This window comes from Ornithodoros turicata, chromosome 8 (assembly GCF_037126465.1).
Source record: "Ornithodoros turicata isolate Travis chromosome 8, ASM3712646v1, whole genome shotgun sequence".
NCBI lineage: Eukaryota > Metazoa > Arthropoda > Arachnida > Ixodida > Argasidae > Ornithodoros > Ornithodoros turicata.
In genome coordinates, this window is record NC_088208.1 from 20,761,206 (window position 1) to 20,788,801 (window position 27,596).

Below are 27,596 nucleotides of genomic sequence, written 5' to 3' on the forward strand. Positions count from 1 at the left end.
ATTTCTGCTGAATAATGCTGAATAATTTGTAGACAAATATGCGCAACATCTTGGCTCAATATTGGCTGCATATTGGCAATGCTGGCCCAGTCCGGCATTGTACCAGTATTGCCGATAGCCAGACAATATTGGGCCAAGATATTGTGATGCTTGGGAATATACTTGGAGTTAACTTTGGAATTACTTTGCACGCGATCTGGGATTCAAGTTCATGTGGAAACTAGAATCATTTTCACGATGCCCGCCGATTTTTGCTCATTTACGAAAGACAAGGTTATCGTATTGAAAGCAGACTTTTGAAGAACAAGCTGAGAATGCTTCGCCCTTGAAGGCCAGTGGACATTCTGTAGCCCTCTGTGTTTGACATAAGTTTAAAAAATCACTTTTTACTGTTTTATTGTGGCATTTTAAAGGCATGTATCAATTTTCCGCGACAATTTTGCTACCTCTTTTCAGGCAATAGCAATGGGGTAGCATTCTGCTCAGTGAGCGGAAGTCATGGCCATATCATCGTCATCATGTATATATATATATATATATATATATGTTTTTAACTCAAACGTCGCCATGCCAGTACTGGACAGCTGTTTCGGCCTTGTTGGGCCTCATCAACAGTACGCAGGCAGGCAACGTTTGAGTGGATGGCGTCAGAAGGTCACGTAACACGTGATTCCTCCCGTCAGGGTGAGAGCTCTGGCTATTTTTTTCCTTTTATATATATATACGGTCAAACTCCTTTATAGCGAACACCTTTTTAACGAAAATACCACTACAGCAAATTTTTTTTGCGGTCCCGCTGGAGCCTATGGGTCCAATAGTAGCCATCCTTTTTAACGAAAATACCTTTACTGCGAATTTTTTTTTGCTGTCCCCTGAGTTTCGTTGTAAAGGAGTTTGACTGTATATATATCTTTTCAGGCACGTTATTATGTTTCTGTTAATTTCTGTTATCGTACTCCACTAGTCATTTAAATTGTCCGTTCAATATATATTAGTACTGCGTACCTCAGGATAGAAGAATGAAGTTTTTCACCAAAGCAATATGTATTGAATATATCTCCGTGTAACTCACTTTACATAGCATCTATAATTGTAAATTATTTGACCTTTTTTTACGATTTTGTAATTGCGACTGTAATTTAATTACTTTTATGAGCACGTTGTTGTAATTGTGGTACAATTACAATTCTGGAAGTAATTTTTACAGGTCTGATTGCTACCGTGCCTGAAGAAATCCGGCATGGATCTGTTTAGCCTCGTGTGATTCTGCGTAAATGTACGTGTGCCTTTAGGATAAAACTGTCTGTAGGTTGCACAAACAGAACCAACCTATGTAACGTTGAAACATTTTGAATGTTAGTTTTAGACATGCATTTCGAGCAAAAAAATAAAAATAAACGAAAATCTATACTACACGTTCTGTTTCGATACCTTTCTTTCTGACGCTATCGCGCTGACGATATGCGTTTGAAAAAATGCCGTGCTGTTATGATGCGGTACATGATTTACTATCTCGTTGGGGGTGGCCGATAAGCACTCATGCTAGCTACTGGGACAGGACTAAATGGCATTGAAAGATATACTGGAATGTGTGTGGTGCGGAGTTTTGTTCCGCCGTTTCAGCTACTGTGCTACAAGGGCTATTGTGTAGTAAACGGGAGTTTACGGTGCATTTGACAAGTGAATCCTATATAGTTGTGAGGTGTAATGGGCTGAGTTCCATGACGTGTTGTGTTGTGTGAGCAGTTGTGTGTTCAGTTCATCAGCCACATGGCGCTTCAGTGAGCATGCTATGAGTGATTTCCGCCGATGTGTGCTGAATGTGGTCTTGAAGGAAGATGCCGCAGTGCCATCACACTTCACTGGGATTTGTTTTTGGTGGACTGGTGTTATCTAGTGGACTTCGTGTTGGTAAGTACGATAGTTTGATTTATGCCATTGCAGGGGCGGATTCAGACCCTCGGTTTGGGGGGGGGGGTTCCTTTGCCGGAGCGCGTAGTTTGGGGGGGGGGAGAGGGAAATCTAATGTATAAACTGACGTTTGGGGGGCGATCCCCCCCTCTTCGATCCGCCACTGTGCCATTGTCTCCCGGCGCTATACACAGAAATGGTGATCTCGTATACGTCTTCTTGTTGTTGCTGTCGCTGCGTTGTTCACATATCAATATCGTGCTTAGTATCACAACTTTCCACGTTCATTACAAAACCTAAATTACGTTTAAAAAAAAGAAAAAAAAAACTGATACTCAACGAGTGGCTCGGCGATGTTAACGGTCTGCATGTTTTACTACTACATATTTGTTTTCTATTACGATTTCATATTTCAAGGTTTAACTAAATGAAACTCCACGCGTCTTATATACTGCACAAAATAAGACTATCAAAATGGCGTGACGGTAAGGGGTAGATATGCGGAAAAGTAGCGTTACTTTTATTTAGCAGCCGTATCGCGCTACCTTCTGATTTGCAGCGACGCTATAAGCTACTTTTGAGTGGAGTAGCAGTTTTCCATTGCTTAGTTTCGGTGACAGGCACAATCCTGCAGCTTTTAAAGGGAAATAATACTTTTGTTGTTCATCTCTATAATACGATGTGGGAAGGGATGGCAGGGGCTAACATATGGGGCGTGAGATTCTGTACTAGAGAGTTTCGGTGCATCGTACGTTATCGCCTTTGCGTACGCGAGGGATAGCGTGGTGGTTCTGCACAATGCGTGAAGCTCTTTTTATGTTTTGCGCGTGCGCAGAACCATCGACGCTATCTCTTACGTATGCAAAGGCGATAGCGCATGAAAGGCCGGGATGGTGAACACACTTGACTGGTTATCCCCACGAGACACTTTATCGGGCGAGATGTCATGGTTGAGTGCACGTGACCATCTAAGCGTTACGTCACGTTCTTTACGTCAGCTCGTCTGCTTGTGTCGTCTGCTAGCAGCATCGCTTTGAGCGCCCCCTCGCGCTTTCTAACAAATTCCATTTGTTCCATGGATTGCTCTATTAATTGTTTCTTCCAGCGACATTCCCCAGAATACTCCAGCGGAAGATGCGAAAACATAAGCGCCAGTACTCAAAGTCGCTTTTTCGTGCACTGTGGGGAATATTTTGCAGTGCAGACACAAGATATTCCGTAGCAGACGACAGTAAAAGACTGCCGTCTGATAAGTGCGCGGCATCATCCGAATGACGTACGGTGCGGCAACATTTCTGCACCGTGAGCAGTCTCTCTTTTTGCTTTTTCTTCCACTAGAATATTCTGTGGCGATGTCGTTGGTGTGAACACACTTCTTCTTCTCCCGGGATATCTATCTTCTTGAAGCATGCTTTCCTCCTCGTTCTCTTCTGCTGACGTGTCGTTTGATAACGGCGCTCGTACGGAACCTTTTCACAGCAAGTAATACACAGTACGCTGTGTAATAATTCATTTATATGGCGCATAATATCGAAGAAAGAAATTTCAATTGGTATCAGCACTAACAAAAAAGAACAGCTAGAACAATGTGGTGGTCCCAGCGTTTCATCAAAACGCGCCTGGAACACTGCAGAATTGGCATAGCTTGTACTGCATGGACGTCTGCAATTTGACATACCAAATGTCCAAAGAGACACATGAACAGAATTTCAGTGAACCTAAAGAAACCATATAACGCAATTATTAAAAAAAAAAACTATCTTCATATTTTCGTATGTAGCAAAACACAGAACATATTCCAAGAAAGAGATGCTAATGTACATTCGTCACACAATGTTTTGCAGTTTGGGCAGCTGCATACGAAGAAATAAACCAAGGCATAAAAGGAGATGGGCTTCAAAACATTACCTACACTGCTGCTAAAGTGTCCTTCGAAACCACAGTGGAAATGTGTCCGTCACAAACACCTTGTTTACCACTCTCCAGGGGAAAACATAATCACGCATATTAGAGACAGCTAATAAATAATAAATAAGCACGCTACGGCATCAACCACATGTGGATTGGATAAACGTGACATTTTCGATGAGAAGTAAAGTGACAATGTGATGATAAACGTGGAAGCTGCGAAACGTGCCGGAAACTTCACACATCCACGTGTCCGACAGAGAGTCTTGGTCCTTCGCAAACACATGCGTAACTCGTGCGGGAAAGCCAGCGTCGTCCACGCCGATGGGCAGCCGACGTCTCTCCGAATTGCTTTGTGTACGTCCACTGGAATGCTTGTTGTGACAGACGTGCTGACGAAGCGCCAGCGCGGAATATGGCACACCACGGGAGGCTGGCTGCTGGGTGACTTCTTGAGCTGTCACAAAAAGTGATGACATCATGTTATGACTTTCGCGCCACATTTTCAGGCACTACCTATAAACATTGAGAAGAAGTACAGCACAATTCTTTTTTTTGTGTGATTTGGTCCTTTGAGATCACAATCAATAGATTTAGCAACTGTGTAGTAGGCATGTCCGAATGATTATTTTAAAACCAGTGCAAATACAAATTGAATAGACACATAGCCAGAGCGAATACGAAGGGAATATAGTTAAAGCGTCGATTCGATTCAGAATTTGAATATAGAATTCTGTATTCGATCCAGAAGTCGAATTGAATAATGAACTATCCCCTCTGGCATTCAGAAAAATTGATATACACACATGACTACTGTGTAGTACTCAGTTATAATTACGGCCTGACCTCTTCAGGTTAAATATGGTTCCTCCCGATTATTCCCTCAAAATAGGTTTCGTATCAATTGGCGTTAAATAAGACTTCTACCCGAATTTCAATCATGTATTATGTTGTGTCACGTGCACTATTTACTAGCGATCTATGTGCATGTCTGGTGAAAATATTATGTGAGTGCAACAATAAACTACGCGAAGCACATTTAACGTTACAGTTGTTGTAACATTACAACATGTGGCAATTGCGGCTATAATTCTCGAGGAATGCACGTTTGACCAATGTGTGCGTCTCTAATTGCCGCTGTTAAAGATGCACATATTGGTCAAACATAAAGATGCACATTTCAAATTTAAAGCTAGTATCCAATCCCTCCTCTTGCCCCAAATCCGGGAGAGACATTTAATCCGAATTAAGTCAGAGCCTAGTCATAATTTCGGTGTCTTCGGGGTAAAAAATCATTCCATCATGACTAGAAGGTTTTCATTTCTGTAGTAGTGCCCAACGTAAGAAGGGCATATTTAAGCTCCGCCCTTCGCTTGTTCCTATCGGCTGCTATAGTAGCCGCATCACTCTGTGGCGCGACAAATAGTGCGTCAACATTGCGACCACGCTCCAGATGATTTTGTTCACAAGAATGTTATTAAGGAACGTGAAGCAACATGAAAGGTGTTCAAAGTCATACACGGGATCACGCAACCACTTGTCCGAAGTGGTTTGGAAAGTTTGCTGCCAGTATCGCACAGCGAAGCCCAGTTATGGCTAATTCAGTGCCAAAAACTGTTGGCTATACGGACTATAATTCTGGAAGTGTTGACAGCCTCAAGGACGCACAGAATTCAGGCTCTCGAAGCCAACGAAGAGGATGAGCGTGTTGAGATGTGCCGAGAACCATCATCTCGTCTTTTCGGGCGAGAAGCTGTTCACAATTGAAGCAGCCTACAAAACCACCAAAATGGCTATCATCTCTGCCAGCATTCAGGAAGTAAATTGATGACATAGACTCATTATTAGACTCTTTATGAGGAAGACTCATCCAGTCAGCATGAGGGTTTCAGCGTTTGTCACCAGCGACAGCAAATCTCCCTGCATTTTCGTGGATCCTGGAGCCAAGATCGACAGGCAGAACTAACTGAATGATATTACAACGAACAAGCACACCCATTTCCGTCAGCACTTGGCGGACTGGTGCTGGAACAATCCCTGCAACTTCATCTCAGTGCAGGACTGGCTCCGGGACAGCTCCGATCTCAATCCTCTCGACCACTCGGCCCGAGAGGATTGCAAAGGAGCAAAGGGTTGTGGTACTACTCATCGTAGTTTTGGCTCCCTCAGGACTCCTCTGGTCAAGACGGGGGATGAAATGGAAAATGAATGTTTGCTTTAAAGGAGCAGGGAAGGCCCTCTCCATAAACGTTTCGTTATTGGCCGAGGTGTATCATGTTGTATCAAGGTGTTCATCTTCTTCTTTTCTAGCATTTAATTCATGTGTTTTAATCATGCCGCCGGACACTCCTTATCTTCTTCCTCCGTGCCCTGGGAGGCCCATACGTCTCTCTGTGCGGGAATTTGAAGCAATGCGATGATCGTAAATTATACTGGTCAAGTCAGTGAAAAACAAAGCAAGGACACAGTAAATTAGCGGGTGCACTACCTATGAAAAAAAAAAGTCTGCATGGTGACGCTTGGAGAATCGCTTACAGTTGAAATGGTATCTCGTGCTAATATATCTTGCTGAAAGTCTATGCTTTGGGGGAAATACTTTGTGCCTTAGATCATGACAGTTCCGTGTTATGGCATAGGTGGCTTATGCTCATCAGATCAGAAATTGGTTATTTTAACTTTCCATCATTGAATCACTTTCAATAGTGTGTGAAGTCCTTCAGATGCACTGCACATTATCGGAATTCCTGCCGCTTTTAGTTGACTAGTTTTATCGACCATAGTTGATTTTTTATTAATACTGAATCGCAAGCAATTAACTAGACGACCTTCTTTTATTAAAATGTGTACTGTATGCAGTTTCACAGTATCCTGTTACATTTGTTTTAATACTAGAAAGCTAGAGAACGCAAACAAGCAAACACAACTAAACAGTACGCATGTTTTCATCGAGTTCGTGAGATAGCATTACCATGGCAAGGTGGCTAGAGAGGTGATTGCACCCGAGGGTGCAGCCGGTGTCAACCGTCGAGCGGGTGTCCGAGGTAAACCATGGAGACCTCCGTGTTGCCGTACACGGCGGAGATCGCGGGGAAGAGCCGCTTCCCTGGCAGGCCTCGAAACGCCACTCCGAGGAACTCGTAGTTGCGTTCAAATGCGAGGGTGTTGTCCTCACAGTCGAGTATTACGCGAATCCTTTCTCCTACCTGTTCGTCACAGGAAAAGAACATTGATAAGGAACATGTCAGCATCTACATAGAAACTTCACTGCTTTTGAGGTCTACGAGAAAACCTGTCTTGCGTGCAAGCTTGCACTGCTCTGGGTAGGGATGTGTACGCTATGCAGATCGGCTGTCTGCGCAGCTCCTCAGTTTCCCCCTTTCCTCTATTGCACCATAGAACGAGTCGAACGACCTCATTTGCCCCCTCTCCCATGTATGGGGGCAGCATTTCAAGGTGAGGCACGTGTGGTTTCGTCTGTGGACGCATGCAGGTCTACAAATACCCTCTTATTGACAACTTCTGAGTACACACACACACACTTGTCATGTGGTTTCTCCAAACTTTACCATCTTTCCTGCGCAGAGGCAAACACTCATAGCGTACTGGCAATGCCATTGCAAGAACCGTGAGAATTCGTACTGTTTCAGCTGTTATGCTGCAGTTTGTTCATCTGCAGAATGTTACCATATGTGTGAAATACACGCAAGACATATGACAGTGCAATACAAATGCGCCACTGCTGCACAGCTTGAACGCTTGTTACGCCTCGGACAGGGATTTCCGTGCGTGCGTGTGTCCGTGTGTGGGGGGGGGGGAATTCCGCTGGGGGATGTGACACCCGTATCTGCTTGTCTTTGGGGCATTTTTGGCCTATTTTGTTTTTGATTTTATTGGGGGGTGTTTGAGGGGGCGGGGCACCGAAAAAAATCCCTGGGCATGGAAGAAACAAGTAACACCCATTTCGTCCTACCTGATACTTGGGTGCATTATTCAGGAGCGGATAATTCCCCTGACTATCACCATTGTGCAGCAAGTGGTTGTCCACTAAGTTCCACCCCCACGACTCAGAGTTGGAGCCCAGCAGGGCCACGTAGCCCGGGCACTGAACGGGCGCCTCTTTCGTGGCGATTCCGATGACGGCCACGGTTCCTAAGGGTCCTTCCCACCACACCTCCCAGCAGTGGCGGCCGGCGATGAAGCCCAGTTTGCCCTTCGCAGCGTCCGTGCTCTGTGCCACAGGGTTTCGGTGCAAGGTGAAGCCGTTCGGCATGATGTAAATATTCCTCGAGCACTCGTTGGGATCCCACGCGTGATAGAAAGCGCGCAGCCTTGCTTTGCAGGTGGGCACACTCCAGAGAATATCGGATTTCAGCGCCTCTTCTGCCAGTTTGCGGACACAGTGCATACGCCATACGTCGTTGTTTTCGTCGTTCAACACAGTGTACCAGTTTTTGCACACCAAGGAGCAGCTGCGTGAAGAACTGAGGTCCAGAAAAGAAAATATCTGCTCCAGCACGTTGTGCGGCAAATTCGACCATTTGCTGGCCGCCATGGCACGGCAGGCAGAGCGTTGCCAGTTCTTGTGGGGCGGGGGCGCTGGCGGCGGAAAGGAAATGATCTTCTGCTAGCAAGTGGTTTTGGTTTCTGTTGGTAGGATGGCGCTACCTGCTTTCCGCTCGCTCTGATGTGGTAGTTCAGGAAACGGATGTCGATGTAAAACGTAAAACGGTTATGTGAAGCTTGTTGAACAAGGGTTGGACGGCGTCGCCACCTTGTGGCAGCTCCATGAACCGCCCTCGTATTTCTTATGCAACATCAGCTATTTCAGCTTTAGGCACATTTTGGTAGTTATCGAAAAGCTGTTGCAGCCCTAACGTATGTCTGAAGCCTATAAATAGCACAGCCCCCACCCCCTCGTTGGGGGTGCATAGGAAAGGAAGGCAGGGGTGTTGGGAGATCTGGATAAATATCACTACGGAGAGGAAACTTTTATGCGCATTGGGTTTTCCAAATATTTTCAAATCGAGCGAAGTTGGTATTGATGGTAAGTCTGTCCCCTGCAAAGTTAACAGTCAAGCTCTCTGTGAGAGAAACTGGAGCACCGCGTATTTCTGCGAGTACACAGGTGCCACTGTGTGCCGTGCTCGGCAATGTGGTTGCGTGCGTTAAAAACATATAAGCAACCTTATGTAACGCTAAGTATGTAAAAAGCTACGTATGGAAAGTTCCCGCAATGGAAGCAAGCTACCTAATTGTTTGTTGTTTCTCCACACAGATACGTGGGCGTACTCGGCTTACGTGTAAATCTACTCTGAATATATTTTTCCTAGACGACATGTTGACGCATTATGCCCCGTGAAAATGTATAAGATGTAATGGAATGTAATAGCCAAAAAAAAAGTAAAAAGAAAGAGACAAAGAAAGGGACAACCGTTGTGTCGCTCAGGTCTCCGAAAGAAGCGATTCCTGCATTATACTTATGTTATACTTATACTTATGTTATGCTTATACTTACTTGTACTTGTGTTTGCAAATCACGGTTTATTATATTTACTCAAACCCGGCTTATGTACGCATGGGACCTTTTGCTCGAAGCAAGAGGCTCGAGCCGAGATTTCTAAAGGGATCCCAGTATTGCACTATTGCACTGCTGAGAGGAGACCGTCGTTCCATTCTGCGACGCCTCGTGACATCCCTGGCTTACTTCCCGCCAGTGCACTTCCCGCCACTGGACAGCCGACATTCTCCCCCAATCTATGCTGAGCAGAGTTGATCCAACGCTCGCTTTTCACATGCCACCACGAAACACCTCTAGTCAAGATGCTGCGTTAATTCATCGAATGCGATTCGATGTGGCTTTTACAGCTAAGTGGCGTTACCGCCTCAGACAAGTTGATTCTCCCACGTGTTGCCACTGCGGTGCTCTAGAAGATCTGGAGCACATTCTTCTTCATTGCCCACACTACCAACCTTCCCGAACCACAATCTCCGGGTCTCTTAGTCAGCTGGACTCTCGCCCCCTCTCCCTATCAAAAGTGCTTGGTCCCTGGCCGAATCCAGCTAGCCCACCAACGCTCTGCGCTCAAAGCTCTGTTGACCTTTCTAGACACAAATCGGGCGTCGATCCTTATTATGAAGGGGATCATTACCTCATTCCCTACATCACCACCAGCAATGGGGTAGAGTATCGCCTGTGGAGATGAAACTCCCCATTCATCGTCATCGTAAAATAAGGTTGTTGTTGTTGTTGTCTCTTTCCGTCGTATTCTCGCTCCGCCCTCAGGGATCCCTAAAGCCTAGTGTGCTCCAAGGTTTCCCATCGTTTTATCGCATTCTTGCTTTTCCCTCCGCCCTCAGGGATCCCTATAGCCTAGTGCGCTTCAAGGCCCCCTCCCCCTTTTCGTCGTATTCTTGCTCTTCCCTCCGGGTTCCGTAACAGTGCACCATTAATGCGTACTCTCTTCACGTCTTATTCTCGTTGCGCCCTCAGGGATCCCCCGAGCTTAGTGCGCTTCAAGGGGCCCCTGTTTTCGTCGTATTCTTGCTCTTCCTCCCGGGTTCCCTAGGAGTGCGCCATTAAAGTGTACCCTCTTTCCGTCGCTCCGCTCGCAGGGATCCCTAGAGCCTAGTGCGCTTCAAGGCCCCCCTCCCTTTTCGTCGTATTTTTCGCTCTTCCCTCCGGGTTCCCTAATAGTGCACCATTAATGCCTACTCTTTTCCGTCGTGTCCTCGCTCCGCCTCCAAGGACCCCTAGAGCCTAGTGCGCTTCAAGCCCCCCCCCCCCCTCTTTTCGTCAAATTCTTGCTCTTCCCTCCAGGTTCCCTACGAGTGCACCATTAATGCGTACTCTTTTCCCGTCGTATTCTCGTTCCGCCCTCAGGGATACCTAGAGCCTAGTGCGCTTCAACGGTGCCCCATTTTTCGTCGCATTCTTCCTCTTCCCTCCGAGTTCCCTAGGAGTGTACCATTAATGCGTACTTTTTTTCCCCGTCGTATTCTCGCTCCTCCCTCAGGGATCCCCCGAGCTTAGTGCGCTTCAAGGGGCCCCTCTTTTCGTCGTATTCTTGCTGTTCCCTCCGGGTTCCCTAGGAGTGCGCCATTAAAGCGTGCTCTCTTTCCGTCGCTCCACCCCAGGGATCCCTAGAGCTTAGTGCGCTTCAAGGGCCCCCTCCCTTTTCGTCGTATTTTTGCTCTTCCCTCCGTGTTCCCTACGAATGCACCATTAATGCGTACTCTTTTCCCGTCGTATTCTCGTTCCGCCCTCAGGGATACCTAGAGCCTAGTGCGCTTCAAGGGTGCCCCATTTTTTCGTCGCATTCTTCCTCTGCCCTCCGAGTTCCCTAGGAGTGTACCATTAATGCGTACTTATTTTTCCCATCGTGTTCTCGCTCCTCCCTCAGGGATCCCCCGAGCTTAGTGCGCTTCAAGGGGCCCCTCTTTTCGTCGTATTCTTGCTGTTCCCTCCGGGTTCCCTAGGAGTGCGCCATTAAAGCGTGCTCTCTTTCCGTCGCTCCACCCCAGGGATCCCTAGAGCTTAGTGCGCTTCAAGGGCCCCCTCCCTTTTCGTCGTATTTTTGCTCTTCCCTCCGTGTTCCCTACGAATGCACCATTAATGCGTACTCTTTTCCCGTCGTATTCTCGTTCAGCCCTCAGGGATACCTAGAGCCTAGTGCGCTTCAAGGGTGCCCCATTTTTTCGTCGCATTCTTCCTCTTCCCTCCGAGTTCCCTAGGAGTGTACCATTAATGCGTACTTATTTTTCCCGTCGTATTCTCGCTCCTCCCTCAGGGATCCCCCGAGCTTAGTGCGCTTCAAGGGGCCCCTCTTTTCGTCGTATTCTTGCTGTTCCCTCCGGGTTCCCTAGGAGTGCGCCATTAAAGCGTGCTCTCTTTCCGTCGCTCCACCCCAGGGATCCCTAGAGCTTAGTGCGCTTCAAGGGCCCCCTCCCTTTTCGTCATATTTTTGCTCTTCCCTCCGTGTTCCCTAATAGTGCACCATTAATGTGTGCTCTTTTTCCGTCGTATTCTCGTTCAGCCCTCAGGGGCCCCTAGAGCCTAGTGCGCTTCAAGGGCCCCCTCCCGTTTCGTCGTATTTTTGCTCTTCCATCCGGGTTCCCTAATAGTGCACCATTAATGCGTACTTTTTTTCCGTCGTGCTCTCGCTCCGCCCTCAGGGACCCTCAGAGCCTAGTGCGCTTCAAGGGGCCACCTCTTTCCATCGTATTCTCGCGCTTCCCTCCACGTTCCCTAGGAGCGCACCATTAATGCGTACTCTGTTGCCGCCGTATTCTCGCTCCGGTCTCACGGCGCTCTGGACAACCGTTCAACAGCCCTTATGTGTCCAGAGCGAGTTTCAAAGAGAGTGGATGACTGTGGTGGCATTATGGTTACGTGTGTGGGATACATCATTAGGTTAAGAGAAGACAGTCATATTGTACAACAGAGACAGTTGCGTGGCGGAAGCAGTAAGATATGGTCCCTAGAAGCCCTCTTGGCTCTAGGGATCCCTGAGGGCGGGGCGAGGACACGGCAAAGAAGTGTTCGAGAAACGTCCACCACTTTCACAATTTCTTGCAACTTTGTTGTTGCCACGGCAACGAGGTAAGAGACGAAGAATCGTTGACATTCATGCATCCATCAAAACTTCATTTCGTTCTGTCCTCGCGAACCCCAAGTTGAGTTAGCCGGTCTGAAAGATAAGAAACACTGCTGTTGCCTCAAACCTTTTTATCCTGTCGTCCGTAAGCACATTACTCGATCCCCGAGTCTATATTTAATAAAGCGCCGCTATGGGGCGACATAGAACTACGAGGTGGCGCTAGTGCACGGCCTGGTTGTCCAAATGAGGCATTAACATGCGTTATTAACTGCGGATATAACACTGTTACTGGGGGATATAACAGAAGCGCTGGCGTTTATTCTTTCATAGGGGGCAGCACGTGGAGTAAACGAACCATTGACCGTTGTACGCGCAGCGCCTCCTCATGGTGCCCCCCCGTACATTATTCACTGGGCCGGCGACTCGGCGGAGTGGAAAGTTGTTTGGCACGCGTTCTAAGTTAATTATAAGAGCCTCGGAATTAAAGTTTCAGCAGAGAAGGGTTTTCCTGGAGAGCTTAGTGATGCGTTTGGTCAAAGAAGCCTGCGCCGATTTTGATTTTGGGGATCACCTATTAGAAAGGCTCGAGGAAGCAAGATTCGTTGTCCGCTGCTGAATTTCGAAGTCGTGTCGAATTCTTTATTCAATATGGTCTCGGAGGACGGCTCTTCGGCGCTCATGCATAGATGTTGAGACTAGGGAGCTAGGGATCGGTTGGAAAGTGTTCACGATAACGGTCCCGAAAACATATATTAGCGAGTTTTAGATACATCGGCAAGTGTCCACGATAACAGTTCCGAAAACACGATAAGCAAATCACCCTCTTTTGAAGTGAGAGACATCACATTGCTAAGCTTGGACTTCGTAACTTCTTTTATCGCATCGTTTTCGTAGAATTCCTCCGGTGCACTAAGACCCGCTATTAATTTCTTTCAACTCGTTAACCTCACAATGATAATCTTCGATTTGACAGCGCCGTCTGCGAAAACGATACCGTAAAAGAGGATGTCAAATCCAATGTGATCGATGTGACGTCAGTCGCCCCAAAGGAATAAGGTGCCTGTGGCTTATCGTCTTTTTGGTACCGTTATCGTGAACACCTTCCAATCAATACTAGAAACTCTCCGTGTTATCTTTTCGTTGCTCGAGTTGATTAGGATGGCAGCACGGTTTTTCTTCATTAAATTATGGCGTGCGTTCCGTGGAGCTGTCCGGAATATATGTTTCTCTAAGTTCTCAACTTGGTCGATTAAGTTTTAATCTTATCTTTATCTAATCATCCATACCTGCTTTATCTTTACGTCGAGCATTTGCCAGTCTAGAATACTCTGGTGGTGGTGGTGGCTGTGAAAGGGTTCGCCGTTGTCGGCCTCACATAGGGTGGGCAACGTCACGACTGACGCCCTGGAAGAATGTGCGTCCTGGGCCGACTTCTAAGGGAACTGTGCCGATATTGAATACTCTAGCTGGCTTGTAAAGTAAACAATTTCTCGACCAGTGGGAGGATTCTTGACAGGTTATCCGCTGACGACGTAATTCTTGAATTGTCAAGCAATATTACGGCAATAGACCTTTTTTTTTACAAAAGCAAGCGTCTGTGTACTGGCATCGGAGCGGAAGACCAGCTACCACTAACGCGCGGGGCGCCTTAACCCACTCGGCCATGCCGGTGGTATATTCCTCTATCATCATAAGAAATGAATATGAATATTTTCTTAACGCGTAAGAACTGGAGCTGCAGGCGTCCTTAGGGCAGCCACCTAGCTCCAATACACCACGACCCAGGTAAACTTATATCTTACCTTTTCTTGTACATTCCATGAAAATGAAAAAGAAGAAAAGTACTGGTGCAAACCTGGAGTGTGACCATACCTGGCCTTACATCTCATCACTACCACACAGACGTAATTGCGCCGTTTTGGCCTGGCCAATCTCCCTTAGTGTGTCACGGCCATCTTTTTGATTGGTAGAAGTAGAAGAAGAAGAAGACCTTCCTTGTGGCTAATGGCCATTCTCCATGGGAAGAAGAAGAGGAAGACCTGTGCTGTCGCGAGCTCCGTACTGCGTCCTGCACCGCTGTTACATTCTACTCGAGTGATCCGCAACGTCAGCGACACGCCAATGGGCGTATGTATCGGATTCATCGCACATAACTGGCGAAGAGTCTTGGCCTTCGTGACACCAATTGCCCTGTCTCCCGTATTCCTCATCAGCGACGGCAAGGTCCTCCCGACGGCTTACTGTTCGACATCCGCCTACCGCTGCCTATAAGAACCATCAAAGAGTAAACATTTCATCTTTTCATTTTCTAGGAAATGCGCTGTTTTTACGGCATTCTCATCATAGTAATATTCTGGATATTCGAACTGCTGCCTGTCTCAGTCACCTCTTTGCTGCCTGTGTTCATCTTTCCCGCGCTTGGTGTCATGACAACGGCGCAATCCACAGCTCCCTACATGAAGGTGACAAAAATGATGCATTTCCCATGCCGAATATCTTATGCGCATGAAACGGTTCCAGGATGTAGTCATGTTGCTGCTGGCTGCTATGATTATGGCCGTGGCTGTGGACCATTGCAACCTGCACTACAGGATCGCCCTTCGTATACTGCTGCTGATTGGGACAAGCACCATGCGGTATTATAAGTTGCCATCTTATCAGTTATACGGGTTACCTACACGGGCGCTTTCAACTGCCGTTGAGCCAATGACATTTGGCTCGAACTCGGTACAGTTGGATGGTGTTACACTGTAGTGTCAGATGTTGTCGACATATCAACGGCAGTTGAGTTAAACTTCGGGGGGTCATTTCGTGGCAACTGCAAGCTGTCATGTTCGCTTGGTCAAAGGCGGTTGCCCTACTATATCCGGCGTCATCACGTCCGCACTGCAAGGGTGTCGAGGGCAGGCACATTGAAGTTCACATGGGTTAGCATACGATGAAACCAGAAGACGAGCCACCGCGATGTCCCTAGCGTGATCCAAGCGGCTAAATCCGCTAGATTCGGGTGACAACGATCACGTGACCCAGCGCGGGCAATTTCCGAGTGCTAGGCCGTGTTGCCTTGAAATGACCACCCAAGTTCACCATGTATATAGGCTATCTCAGTTGGATCAGTCAACTGACAAGATTGATAAACAGTGAGATAAACAATGCCTCAAACGGGCGCTTGCAGTGAATTGGCGCCTCTTTCTTTTAATTCTGTGTTAGCGCCGCGAAGCAACTGTGGCTATGAGCCAGACGCGTACAGACGGCGTACAGACGTGGACAGGTGGAGAGAGGACAGCAGGAAGGAGTGGGGGGTTACTATGCGTCCTGGGCCGACTTCAGGGGGAACTGTGTCGACATTTGTCTGGAAAGTCTTCGGAAAAGCCAGGGAAAACCTCAGACAGCACAGCCGGCGACAGGATTCGAACACGTGTCACCTCCCAATCTCGGCGTGGAAAGCGATCATGCTAACTACTATGCCACGGGAGCTGGTGAATCGGCGCCTTTATTGGGCTGTTCTCGATTTCATGTGCCCTAGTTACGTGCTTTTGGACTTGAAGAGAGAGAAAGAGAGAAAAAAAATGCCCGAAAAGCGTACTATTCATGATAGAACAAGATGTATTTTAGTAGTAGTATGACCTGGTAGAAAAACTGATCCCAACGACGCACTCAAAGGATCGCCGTGAAGGACCTTTGTGAGGTTCAAATGTAGTTGTCTTCAGCGGTAGTTGAGAATGTCCGTGTAGCACGGGGGTATTAGTCGTATTAAATCTCAACGCACCTGTTCTCATTGCATAGCGTCTTTCTTGGCTTCATGTTGGCGACAGTCTTCATATCCATGTGGCTTCAGAACACCGCCACTGTAATCATATTCATTCCAATCGCGGATGCGATCTGTTCTGAAATTGGGAGGCGACAGAATGATGATGATGGTATGTATTCAGCTATACTGAGTGACTCTGCATGGTTTCATTTTTGTTTCGTCATACGCAGAATCTGTTGCTGGCGATGACACATGGTTCGTACTTTCTCGACTGTCTCGGCGCGGTGGGCAGTACTGCTTGCGACACACTTGTCCGTAATCTCCAGTTCGTGGCGCAACGGTCCCCTAGCGGCAGTGTTGCGCATGTAGGAGCTGTTCCAAAACCACTTCAGAGGGGCGACGTCACGAATTGTTACGTCACGTCGACGAGCGCGCAGGCTCTCTATCTAGGTGGTGTTGCCTTAGTCCTCTACGCCACACAGCACCACCCTATCGAAAGCGGTACTTGGCGCAGTCTGCTATGTCCACACCACATCTACTGTCTGCTGGCCTCCCATTGGAGTCTATTTTGTTATTATAGCTCCGTCGTGCGCAACACTGCAGCAAAGGGATTGTTTCGCCTTTAACCGTGTATTCACACGAGCGATATTCCACCAGAAGCGAAAGATGCGAAAAGCGTAGTAACTTTCTGCTGTCACGTGAGCGCGAGCGCTCACCGTCGCGAGCGCTTCACGTACACTCCTAACCGTGGGGAATATCCTCCTACACAGCCACAAGATATTTCGTAGCAGACGACAGGCAAACACGCTGACGGTGTCGTCTGCCAGGTGTCGTCTGCTAAACTCGCGGTACGCCACTCCTGATATTCCGCACCGTGTGAATACCACGACCTACTAGATTATAACGACCATGTCAGGCGCACCCCTTCTATGCGCCGCATTTTTGGAAGGTAGCGGTGGCGCTTCTCATCGTCCCAGTTATTGCTTCCTCAACTTCTACAATACTTTGTACTTCAGCTTACCTTAGTATTTCTGTACAAGCGGTGGACGTTCCACAGATGTTTCATTCTGAGGTTGATTATCATCGTCATTCTACGCGTTTTCATAGGGGCTATCGCTGTCGTCTGCTACGGTAGTCGTACACACGCTTCTGCGCGTTCAGAATTCAAATTTCCATCGTCCAATCGTGTTGTGCCGATCAGTAGCACCCCTGGCGGATCGTGCGGACAGGCTCCTCATAGGGTTTTCTGATTGTGACATGGTCGTTATAATCTAGTAGGTCGTGGTGAATACTCAACATGACACGGGACCGAACTTCGGCTCTGTGAGCAGTGTTTTCGCTTACACTAGAATATTCCGTGAGGATGTCGCTCGTGTGAATACACGGTAAGTGGAAATTGCAGACAAGTGTGTGTCGCAAGCAGTGCATGATCATCTCATATCCCTGCTTGGCGCTATGGTCGTCTTCTAGCCTTTACAGAAAGGACGAGCAAATAGTGGCAGCGAATCCTTTGCGTATACCTGTTTTCGAGTTCGTCAAACCTCTGCAGAATGCCGGCCGATGTCCGTGCCGATCCACTTCTACTGACTACACATTGTACGCAATGGTCATCGTTTGAAATAGAAAAAAAAATACTTACGAATAATGCCTATCTTTTAAGTTCAAGCAGGTCTCCGGAACACTCGCAGCTCCGGAATGCAATGCTGCTAGCTGTGGCATATGCGACCAGTATTGGAGGCACAGGATGTATTCTTGGAACATTACCAAACTACGTGCTTTTGGGCTTGGTTGAAGAGTAAGTGGCTCTTGGACACTGGATTGGTGTGTATAGTAGAGGCGAATAATTTTTACGTATCGATATCTAAAAAAAAAATCGAATTTCGATAGTAATATCGACCTGTACACTCCAACAACAGAACTTCACCACATAGCACGGTGAAAGCCAACCACTGCACAGAATACCTTTATCACTCCCTATTTCTGGAAAGCCCAGGGCGTACGCCTTTTTTGGAACTGCATAAGTGTTCCAATTAAGGCGTGCGCCTCCCGTTTTTCACCAATCAGGGGGCAGAACGATGTCATTCGGGATGGTGATTGGCTAAGATTGTGCAATGTGGCGAAGTTCTGTTTTTAGGGTGTACACTCTTAAAAACGAACTTCACGGCATACCACGCTCCTAGCCAACCATCACCTCGAATGATATCGTTATCTGCCCTGATTCGTTGAAAACGATATCATTTGAGATTATGGTTGGCTAGAAGCGTGCTATGCGGTGAAGTTCATTTCTATAAGAGTGTAGCAAGTAGGAAGATAGGGAGTGGCGCGCTGCGCTCTTAACAGACGACACCATCTATATCTGCTTCCTGTCGTCTGCTATGGATATTGGCCGCGGTTAGCAGTGCGAACGCTCGCCAGTGGGCCTCGTGGGCACAGAGTAGCGCTGTCGTCTGCTTGAGCGAATCGCCGCAGACGATTTCAGACTCACGCTTTCTGTGTCTACCAGTGGCTGCCCATGCGGCTGTCGGCTGTCACTTTACATTCCTGCTAAATATTTTGGCACTACGTGACGCGAAAGCCAGAGACAATGAATCTTAATTTTTGAGAACTGTGACGTTTTGAGACTGCGCACGGCTCTCATCTGGCAACGCTGTCGCCCTTCGCGTTTTCCTGGGGGCTCACTTATTGCACTCCCTTAGCGGAGCCCCATATCCTGCCATATGCCTTATCCTCCGACGGCTCCGGCCTTCGAGAAAACACAAGGAGGGAGAAGACATCTCTCCTATTTCCCCTCTTTCGATCAGCGTCACGTGACTTCTCCACGACGTGACGCTCCCCAGACGCCGGTGTCGTTTCTGGGAGAGGAGTGCCCATTCCAGAACAGGACATCATTGCAATTTATGGGCTTATGATTACGTCACCCGCTCCCTGCGTCATCGAAACTTGTGTAGGCTCAGCAGATCTTCAAAAAATGATAGCAATGCACAGCTTTCATGAGCAGGATTGAAATTTCGCCTATAGAATCCTTCAGGCACCTTCTTTTCATGGTCTAAATAACATAAACGCTGTTTTCTGAGTCCGTAGTGGCACAGAACTCATTTTTAACACCCTGTTTTCTTTCTATAAAACTGTTAAGTAGGCCAGTAAAATGCACATGAGAAGTAATTCACCTCACAAAGTCATAATTAGCGCAGAAATTGAATTTAAAGTACGCCGCAAAAAGCGACAGTGCGCAACGGTGGTGGAGAGCAGCACCAGCCTGTAGCCCTGCGCTGATGCTGCACCGTCCGCGCTTGCTGATTGGTTCAGAGTATCGTCTGCTAGTCAGCTGTTCAGGGCTTTGAAGAAGCATTGTCCACAGGGAAGCTCCCGCGGGACAATGAGATCCTCCATGCCCACGGTCACCCTTCCAATTCCTAATGCCCCCCCTGACCTCGACTGACCGCGCAGACGTTATGACGTCATAGGTCGTCCCTCTCCTCCTTGGTACACTTCGGGGGCAGAGTGGAGAGTGAACCAGCGCGGCTGTGTTTGTGTACGTTTTTTTTTCTTCTGAAAAACAAAAACAAATTCCAGGCATCAAAACCTTTTGTGCTGTTAGGTAAATTGACGCATAGACGCATCAGATGTCTTAAACTGAAAATATTTTGGATGTCCCTCTGTACTGCTTTAATGCCTACGTCACGTCCTTCAAGCGATCACTTTTTACTCTATCTTCGTTCAAGTGATCACTGTGTTCACTATAGCTATGTAGGGTTGCCACCTTTCGTAGCGAAAAATACCGGCTGAGGGAGAGGAGGTGGAATAGGGGGAAAGAAGGAAATGCGCGTGGAAAAGGGAAAGTGGGTGAGGGGCGGACAAGCACACACACACATAGAGAGAGAGAGAGAGAGAGCGTGCTCGCTTAGATAATACGAGGAAACATATGTGCCTGTGTCTGGCTGTATCATTGATGCTAGAAATAGCAATGATAATAATAATAACAATGAATAATAATAAGAATGAATAACTAAGAAAACGACTGGTGACTGCGGAGCTGGGTCTGTGTTCCAGATTTATTCAAGCTGTAGTGGAATGTTGAATGGAAAATCCCGTAAAAGCCCTTATGAAAGGTCTTGAGCCACAAATACCGGCAAAAGGCTGCCGGTATCACCTTCCTACCGGCAACCGGGAGAGCGCAGAAATAACCGGCCGTGCCGGTATAATACCGGCCTGGTGGCAACCCTATAGCTATGGTTCCCGGCTTCCGGCGAAATTCGGCGTAAAAAGTAGGGGGCTATTTTTTTAACCTCGTTTCGGCGATTTTCGGTGGTATAACTTGAATACACTCGGTGAAAATCGGCGAGAAACGAAACTGGCATTTTTTAAAAATAAATAATAAACTGTATTTAACCACAACCTGTGGCATTTCTTACGGATAAAGTAAGAAACATTGAAGGACGATTAATGTAATTAATGCGGCGGAAATGCGCTAGCATTAGACGTACTCAGCCGTTAACGTTCAGCCGTTCAGACGTATTCAGACGTTTACAGCCGACGTACCGCCAACCCACTTCCACTACCCAGTACTATCCACGTCTGTCCACCCCTATCACTAACTAACTAACTACTACACAGCCTCAACAGCGGCGCAAGCATTCTTCCTCCCCGGCGAGTTGCCCCTTCGCCGCGCTGCAGGAGAGAGAGAGGTCTTCCCTCTACCAGTGCGCATGCGCAGCACGCGGGTATGGGAGGAGGAAAGGAGGAGGAGAGGTTTTCTCCGAGGCTTCACACATCCAGCATCGACAGACAGACGGTCACGATTTTCCAACCTGGGGGTTCTAATGCTAGCGCATTAATCAATTGCTGTGTACGTGCTAAGGGGTTCAGACAGCATCGCACACCGCTGCCTTGGCTGCAGCAATGGCTCGGCTTTGCTTTGTTTGCAGCAATGGGGTGATCCCCTATCTCCCCTGTTCCCTACCAAGCAGTTCAACATGAATGAATTTAAGTAACTCGAAGTGCTTAGTCCGGAAATTTTTGGCGGATGATCGGTGCTTTTTTCGGCAAATACGCGAAACCCTACCCGTAGCCGTCGATGCGCGAACATTCTGCCATCGTTGATAACTCATACTTATCTTGTAGACAATACCCTGACCAGACTGTCCTGTCCTTCGCCACTTGGATGATGTACAACGTGCCACCTATGCTTGTTTGCACCGTGTTCGCGTGGCTGTACGTGTACTACGTACTCGTGCCTCGTAGGTAAGAGAACCAGTACTTTGTGTCAGCCAGATATGTAGTGCGCGTACTCACACCATACTGTAGGTACCACGCTTGCGGGACGGATGTAGCCAGCCTCCGCTCCGCCATCTCGAGGCAATGCGACGACCTAGGACGCATGTCGTAAGTGTCTTATACTTCGGAACAGGATAACTCCTACAGGTCAGATTCGCCCACAAATCTAAAGACGTCTGTGATTGGCTTGAAGCGGGAGCATGACGGCTAGTGATATCCCCAGAAAATCACTGCTGGGTAGGGGGGGGGGGGGGGGGGTTGCCGAGCTTTCAAGGGGGGTGTATGCTTGGTGAAGGTTCCACTTGCGGAATTTTTCTTAGACACGGAAATAATCGTGGCACAATGCTGACATATCTGGACAGCTTTCCCGTTTTATTTGTACATGTTATTACGTTAGAACACAGTACATTAGAATATAGATTCATTATGAACAGCATTTCAATATTAAGATGCATAATCACGCGACCGACAAAGAAAAAATACTAGCGCCTTGTCTCACGAAGTTCAATGAACACATAGCAACCAAAGGTGAAAACCTTAGACGGAAAAAGCAGAATATCTCGCTTGATTGAGTTGGGCGCAAATGGTTCTTGATGATCCACATTGAGTTTGCGTGCCTGCACGCATTTTTGCTCGTATATGCACGCAATATATGCATTGAACAGTCACTTTCAAATGATTTTGGACAAATGCATGGTACGATCATCTGCATGTCTGTGGTTCTACAGTCCAAGTTTGACAGTACAGGATGTAATTCGCTGCGCCGGTCTCACTACCAGAACGTGTTGGTGGCCAGCTGGTTGGGGTCACCTGAGAAATTTCAGGGGAGGTGTTGCAAAAATGTAGTGGATGTACACCCCCCCTGGGGGGGTGTAGGGAAATCCCTGATGACGGGCCTCCGACTCACAACGTAGTGCGCCCGCATGTTTGAAAACTATTGCTTGTACACCGATCATGTTACGAAAGCGGTCATGGGAGACGACGTACTTGGAGCACGTGTGCATGCATGTCAAATATTAACGGTAGCAAAACACGTAAATTGGCTTCCCCGTTTCCGGCCGACAGCCACCTTGTCATATGCTACATGGGGCTGTTGCAGCGAAGTTTGCACAGCGCCATTTCGGGCCCAAGCGGCCACGGATCCAAACAGTAGGGAGTTTCATCAGCGTGTTTTGCGTGGTGTTCCAAGCGGTAATGAGCCAAGGAAAGCTACAAAACCCGTAGGAAACCAACACAAAAAGCGGTGCATCTTGCCAAATTCGAACAACTCGAGACCATGTATTTCAAAGTGCCGCGTCGTCTGCTAAACTCCCGCGTGTTGCATATTTTGGGGCGCTGATGCTGCTAGAGCCGTTTGTTAGGAGAGTTTAGCCATTGGGGGGAGCCTGTCTCAAAGCGCGTCATTTGACGTCACACGATGGGCAGCGCCAAGGCCAGTGGCACCATTTTGGATCTGAGCTGTCGCCTTGAAATCTTCCATTCCGCCATTTTGGAGCAGAAGCACAGCCTTGAAATTGCCCCGTGCCTCCGCGGCTTGCTGTTCAACCCGGTCAAGTGGGCGGAGCAATGACGGCTATGACGTCACGGCGGCTCCCCATCTCCAGGCGGCAAAAGATCACAGAATGGCCAAACTCTCCTCATTAACGGCTCTGGCAAGAGCTGCTCGCTCGCGGCACCTGGCCCGCAGAAAAAGGTCTATACACTCTCAATATGCGATACACAGCTGTCATTTAGCTCTTAAATTGCCTCTGTGTATAGTGCATTCGATTTTTTTTTTCTTTTTAGACTGGTAGCGTTATGGGGTCAGCCACTGTGTCCGCTCTTAAAAAAAAAAAAAAAAACTTCGGCTCATAACACGCTTTATAACACCGTATTGTAGTTTTTACTGAATCATTTTTTTAAAATTCAGATTTCAAGAGGGTGCCGTGCTGGCCATCTTCGCTGGAACAATGACAGCGCCGTTCTTCCGCGATCCCCGTTTGCTGAGCGGGTGGCCTTCGCGTGTTCTTGTTGATGCGTGAGTGCAGAGCACGTCATTGTTGGATAGGAATTGCCTCATTTTCAACCTTTCAGCAAGATTCGTGACGCCACGCCGACCATGTTAGGTGCGTGTCTTCTCTTCCTCGTGCCAGCGAGACCGACGAAAGATTTTTCTGGTCCTGCACTGATGGATTGGCCCTCGATTCAGCGAGAAATCCCTTGGGGTGTATTGCTGCTCGTGGGAGGAAGCCTCAGCATAGCAGCTGCTTGTGAAGTGAGAATGGCAGTGTGTACAATATACGCTACCTTATATAACAGTCTTCCCGCGCTGCCGTGCTCGACAATGCGCTGCTCTCCAAACGGCGCTGTGACCATGACCTACTAGCAGATTATAACGACCATGTCATAGGCATCCCGTCCCAGCGCCGCATCTGGAAGCTAGCGGCGGCGCTACTCATCGGCCCGGTTATTATTTCCTCACTTCTACAATACTTTGTACTTGAGCTTACCTTAGTGTTTTTGTACAAGCGGTGGATATCCCACGGAAGATGTTTCATTCTAAAATTGATTAGCATCATCATTCTACGCGTTTTCATAGGAGCTGTTGCTGTCGTCTGCTATACTGTAGCCGTACGTCCGCTTCTGCGCGTTCAAAATTCAAATTTTCATTGTCCAATCATGATGTAGATCTCGCGGGCCGATAAGTAGCGCCCCTAGCGGATCGTGCGGACGGACTCCTCATATGGGTTGCCGATTATGACATGGATCTATAGTAAGTCGTGGCCGTGCCTGGGATCACAGTGAGCTGTTCTGCAATGACAGCCGCTTCGGTGTTGTGCGTCCGGGAAGTAAATGTCCCAACTTCTTTTCGTAACACCGCCACTTTGATTGATCTGAATATACGGGATTCATACGTTTTGCATTATAACTTTGCGCAAGGACGCTCAATCAGTTTACCAGGATTGGAACTGGGCGTTGTGGGGCTTGTGTTGTGTTTGTCTCATGTTTAATTGTCTCGTCCACTGCAACGTTATCCTATTAGGATTTGCAGTCGACATACCTGCACCTGTAAACGTCCATGTAAGAAGCTTCCAAGTTAATAACATTGTCACCTTCATCAACGATTCAGGCTTCTGGACTGCCAGCGATGATTGCCTCATACTTTCCAATACTGGCTCGCATGCCCAATATTCTATTAGTAACCACAATGTCGGTGCTGGCCTCCGTCATCACTGAAGTGGCAAGTAATACAGCTACCGCCAGTATTATGCTTCCTATTTCTAGTTACCTGGTATGTATAATCTAGCGCTTCGTCAATGCAAGGTCTAATGCTCCATATTTCCTTTCTAGGCTCGAGCTAATCAAATTCATCCTTTGTACTTAATGATACCCATAACAGTAGCTGCTTCCTTCTCGTTCATGCTGCCAATGGGAACGGCTTCGAATGCACTTGTGTATCAGCACGGCCGGATTAGCATTTATAAAATGGTACTACGATAAGCTTACCACATAATTGACGAGCGACATCACCATGGAATATTCTAATGGAGGAAAACACCAAAAGCTGGTCACGGGGAACATATGGTACACATGTTATTTTGAGCGTTTTACACGATGTCGGAATATCGAGGGTGGCGTACTGCGCGCATAGCACACGACACAATCCGTCCTGTCGTCTGCTAGGAAAATTCGACGTTGAGCGCTCGCCATGGAATATTCCAGCCGAAGAAAACACACACACACACACAAAAAAAAAAAACTGCTCACGGGGCGCATGTCATGTTGAGCACTCACACGGTGCCGGAATATATCGAGAGTGGCGTACTGCGCACATAGCAGACGACACCGTCCGTCCTGTCGTCTGCTACGAAAGGACTGCGTTGAGCGACGTGGCAGAAGAAAGCTTGGCGTTTTGCGCATCTTTCGCTAGAATGTTCTGGGGAATGTCGCTCGTGGGAAAACGCGGACAGTACCTAATTCTGCCGCACTCTTGCATAGGTTCGCTCTGGGTTTACTATTTGCTGCGGGTGCCTAGCCATTGAGCTGTTTTGCATCACTACATTTGGAACTTGGATCTTCGATCTGCACAGATTTCCGCCTTGGGCTGACATCCACAATTCCACGTCACCGTTACTTGACGACTAACATTCAATTACGATACGACTAACATTCAATTACGTTTGATATTACGAATAAGGATAAATGTGTTCCAGTCAACAATATGTCTGTTCGCGATTCGAACACGCTTTCCAGCAAATCAGTCTTGGGAAACGTATGGGACCGTTTTGTGCTTTTAGTTTAAGTTCTTTTTATTTAGTATGCGGGGACGTGCAATCACTACTCGCAGACGACGGTGGTTCGTCTCTATGGCTACGACCGCTGAAAGCTCGTTCCTGATTGGCTACCACTACTGACAACATGATCCTGATTGGCTGACTCTTAGTTCGTACGTCACGTAGACGAGAAAGCCAGCTTTCTCTTTTTAAATGTGGTGTTCGTTAGAAGAGCCGAAAAGGCATGACGTTGAACACGTCGCTGGTGTAAATACGTTCATGTTATACGTATTATCTTTGTCATTGCAAGCAGACGACAGCTATATAGCGTGAAAAGCGAGAATGCAACCGCTTCGCTGTCTCCTCAAACTCCCGTATCCAAAGCTCGCGCGTCGAATTCTGACCCATAGTGAGAACACGGACATTTTCAATTCGACAGCGTCCTTTGTAGTACGTGAGTTGGATGCGAGGCACGTGACTCTCTATTCACTACACAGAAGGCTCTGCGAACTCTCTTCATTCGCGTACACGGTGCTTGCCGATTTTTCTGTTTATAAGTTTAGAGAAAATAAGAAAAAAAAAAGGTATACGTTTGGATTTCGAACGTCGCGTTTGAGTATTCCGCACAAGTCCGACTGCACCGGGTATGAAGGTATGGCACTTAAAACCGTGCGCTCAGCGCAGTGAGGCAGTCCGCCAGAAAAGGATCGAACTTCGTGAGTGAATAGTCGGACGGGTTATTGCTTTAAGAAGGGAATATATAGAGGATACGTGAGGGGAGGAACAGAAGCACGTACGCTGTGCATCCAACCAATCTATGCGATTTTACGCTCGTTGAAAGGGAACCTTTCTAGAATGACCTTCGTCTACTTGTCGCTTCGTACACTCTTCGAACAGGTCTCCATGACGTAATATATACTGAGGCCAAATCGTTGCACAGAACGACACCGCTACCGCTCCTGTGATTTGTGGAAAGTAGCTGGGCGTACGCCTTTTTTGTGACAGTTAACATAATTGTCACGAAAAGCGTGACAAATAACCGTAATAAAGTCACGTGTCATGTCACATAAATGTCCTAATAAAGGGAATAATGGATACATGCAAACATTTACTGGAAGTCGTTTGCACTTGCTCTTGTCCTTCCTGTACGATATGCATCTCAAAAGAAACAAAAATGCAAGTATGGTTTGGTCGTTCCGACGAAACGCTTTCAGTCAGTGTGTATATGTGCTCATATTTCATGTTTTTTTTATAAACACGAAAAGTGGTAGACATATAAATTTGGTGTCTATCGATTCCTGAAGTATTTCGAGAAAAATTAAGTGAGATTTTTTTTCGCAATGGCTATAGAAGTTTAATAAAAACCTGTTCAAAGACGGACGAGAAAAATTGTTTATTTTTCTTTTTTACATTCGTGACGTCGCCGTAAAATACATACTACATGTTTCAGAATTGTGTCTGCGTTATCTAATTCATCTCGTCTTCCTCTTTATAGCTGGCATGCCCTCTTAAACTGTGAAGCACAACAATACATTGTCATGACATATTTGTTGTTGTTAATATGCTACCGATCACACCATTACAGTTAATTAGGAATTTACGATTACAAATAACATTACAAAACGATAGCCTCTTTTTCGTATTACTGCCTCCGCTTTAGTCCACGATTGATTATGAAGGAGCGATAGAGCATCAAGTGGTGTAATGCACGCCTTCAATTGTGTCGTGGTGCCACACACGAGGGCGCCACTATCTGACGGCAGAAGAAAGCGTTCGTATTCACTCAATGTAAAGTCGTTATGCATTGCACGCTCGGGAAAGCGGGCGACGGAAGACGTCACCACTTCTAACAGGCGAGCGTCTGCAAAAGTGTCGTCTGCATTGAAATTCTCGCGTTCCCCG

At 47.3% G+C, this 27,596-nt stretch overlaps 2 protein-coding genes across 3 annotated transcripts; one reads left to right on the plus strand and one right to left on the minus strand.

The window, feature by feature from the left end:
* Positions 1 to 1,849: 1,849 nt before the first annotated feature.
* On the plus strand, positions 1,850 to 26,884 carry LOC135366653 (Na(+)/citrate cotransporter-like). 2 transcript variants are annotated; one of them, XM_064599451.1, is made up of 15 exons: positions 1,850 to 1,911; positions 14,254 to 14,639; positions 14,729 to 14,878; positions 14,937 to 15,052; positions 16,203 to 16,336; positions 16,398 to 16,422; positions 17,638 to 17,763; positions 17,828 to 17,962; positions 21,289 to 21,408; positions 21,472 to 21,549; positions 23,351 to 23,458; positions 23,515 to 23,695; positions 24,551 to 24,712; positions 24,772 to 24,909; positions 25,420 to 26,883. In XM_064599451.1, the coding sequence occupies exons 2-15, from the start codon at positions 14,421 to 14,423 to the stop codon at positions 25,564 to 25,566; spliced, it is 1,839 nt and encodes a 612-aa protein (XP_064455521.1). In that variant the 5' UTR covers positions 1,850 to 1,911; positions 14,254 to 14,420; the 3' UTR covers positions 25,567 to 26,883. The 2 variants fall into 2 exon arrangements, with proteins under 2 accessions (XP_064455521.1, XP_064455522.1); XM_064599452.1 differs by lacking the exon at positions 1,850 to 1,911 and having other exon boundaries at positions 14,547 to 14,700; positions 14,763 to 14,878; positions 23,515 to 23,707; positions 25,420 to 26,884.
* On the minus strand, positions 3,409 to 8,490 carry LOC135366652 (F-box/SPRY domain-containing protein 1-like). The gene is made up of 3 exons (XM_064599450.1): positions 7,790 to 8,490; positions 6,788 to 7,022; positions 3,409 to 4,276 (listed from the first exon to the last, which is right to left on the minus strand). Exons 1-2 carry the CDS (start codon positions 8,369 to 8,371, stop codon positions 6,837 to 6,839), a joined length of 768 nt encoding a protein of 255 aa, XP_064455520.1. The 5' UTR covers positions 8,372 to 8,490; the 3' UTR covers positions 3,409 to 4,276; positions 6,788 to 6,836.
* Positions 26,885 to 27,596: the final 712 nt, after the last annotated feature.